The following is a 2,168-nucleotide window of genomic DNA, read 5'->3' on the forward strand; positions in this document are numbered from 1 at the left end:
AGCAGAAATTGTTTGCCCCTACAGGTCCGTTTTTTATCTGATCTTGTGAATTGTCATGTGATTGCTGCCCCATCAATGGTAGCTATGTTTGAAAATTTTGTAAGTGTAACTCAGGAAGAAGATGTACCTCAGGTAAGAGAACCCCTTATGCTGAATCTTCTCCCTATAGAACCAGGGATTTTTTTTACTGGTAACCCTTTACCAATAAACAAAAGATAATAACAGGTAATCATACTGTAACTTCTTAATATCTAAAAGTTAAGTTAACTGGCATACTGGTGAGTTCTCATGACATATGCATGTTAATTCAAATGATTCTGTCTAGTAAGACTAGAATTAATATATCTGGAAATGCTCCGAATGAGCCAAATGTCTTATTTAAACCCTATAGCTTCCATAGGATTTCATTCAAGAATAAAATATGAAAAATTAACTGGCACATATTTTAAACTTACCTTTTTAAAAATCCTTTAGGTGCGACGGGATTGGTATGTGTATGCATTTCTGTCATCTTTGCCCTGGGTTGGAAAGGAGTTGTACGAAAAGAAAGATGCAGAGATGGACCGCATCTTTGCCAACACTGAAAGCTATCTTAAGTAAGGGCATAGCTCATAGTACTCTTTGTTGTTTAGATAAAGGATATCTTACTGACTTAATGTGTTATACATTTTATCTGTTAGTGATACTATGTGAGTTTCTCAAAAATAAGCTGCAGAGTTCCTGAAGGTGTTCGCTAGTAACTCTCATTCTCCTATTGTTGTAACTTACCGAAACTTCAAAGTAATCAAATATGTGTGCTTACTTTGCCCATGCAAGGGAGTTGGTAACAAAGTTTCTTTTAAAACACCCTAGCGCGATACAGTATTTCCTCTAGTATTTGTATGATTAAGAATTACCTGTGGTACTTACGATGCTCAGATCCCAACCTCTAGACCTAGTGAATCACACTATTTGGGAGGAAGAGTTGGACATCTATATTATTAATATATTCCACAGGTGGAGAACTGCTGCCCTAGCACATACAATATATTTACTTCATATAAGTGAATCCTACCAAGCTCTTGAAACAATGGTCCTTTAACCTTTTACCTAGCTTATACTTCTTAAGTCCTATGACACATTTAAATTAAAATAGTCCCATATCTTCCCATTATCCGTGTCCCAAGCCAGTGTAAAAGCTTGGTTTATCTTGTTAGATAGTTAATACTAATAATAGACCTTGTTAGTAAACTTTATTACCCAGCAGCATGGTAATGATTATGTGTGCCTTAAGTTTTTGCAGATTGGTTTTTCTGTAAGTTTCATTTTTTATTAATAGGTACTTTTTTCAATAACTGTTAATATCTACTTAGTTTATAAGTAAAGCTAGAAGAAGTCTAACAATCTTATACATGTGTATATATACATATCCCTCCTCTTTTTATACAAATGACAGTCCAATGTACCCACTGTTCTTCATTTGCTTTTTTTCTTACTGTGACTTGAATTTATTGCATAAAAGTATGTAGTTGTGCCTCATTCTTTTTAACAGTTATATGGTATTCCACTGTCTTAATGTACCATGATTTCTTCAACTGGTCCCCTGTTGGTGGACATTCAGGTTATTTCTAGTCCTGTGCTGTTATAAATAATGTTTCAGTGATTATCTTTGTTTATATGTTTTTGTGTACGTGCGTAATTACATTTATGGGGAATGTGAATTCTTAGAAATGGCATTTCTGGGTTGAAGGTTCTGAACGATTTTAATTTTGATAGATTTAGTCAAATTGCCTTCCAAAAAGATTATACCAATTAACCTCTCTGCCAGCAATATTTGAGACTGAATCTTTACCTACACCTTGACGATGCAGAGTACATTATCAAAACAGTTGATATCTGCCAGTCCAGTAGGTAAAAATTCTTTCATTGTTCTAATTTGCATTTTATTCATTATGAAAGTGACTGAGCACCCTTTTATGTTTTTAAAAGCCTGAATGTAGACTTTCATTTTTATCTTTAGAAGACGCCAAAAGACTCATGTGCCCATGTTACAGGTATGGACTGCTGATAAACCACATCCACAAGAAGAGGTAAATTGATTTCAGTCTCTTGTGATACACACAGTCAGCTCTTAAGTAGATTCTTATCTCTGTAACATATGCAAGCCATTCCATTGGTACAGCTTAGCT

The 2,168-nt window shown here is 34.5% G+C and overlaps 1 protein-coding gene across 1 annotated transcript in view; it reads left to right on the forward strand.

The window, feature by feature from the left end:
- NCBP1 (nuclear cap binding protein subunit 1, 80kDa) overlaps positions 1–2,168 on the forward strand; it is a 47,536-nt gene that overhangs the window by 20,191 nt on the left and 25,177 nt on the right. Inside the window, exons 5-7 of the mRNA XM_012638261.1 lie at positions 25–132; positions 475–596; positions 2,000–2,069. Of these exons, the coding sequence (XP_012493715.1) occupies positions 25–132; positions 475–596; positions 2,000–2,069 (300 nt within the window). The remainder of the gene's footprint in view (positions 1–24; positions 133–474; positions 597–1,999; positions 2,070–2,168) is intronic.

This window comes from Propithecus coquereli, unplaced genomic scaffold (assembly GCF_000956105.1).
Source record: "Propithecus coquereli isolate 6110/MARCELLA unplaced genomic scaffold, Pcoq_1.0 Scaffold128, whole genome shotgun sequence".
Lineage (NCBI taxonomy): Eukaryota > Metazoa > Chordata > Mammalia > Primates > Indriidae > Propithecus > Propithecus coquereli.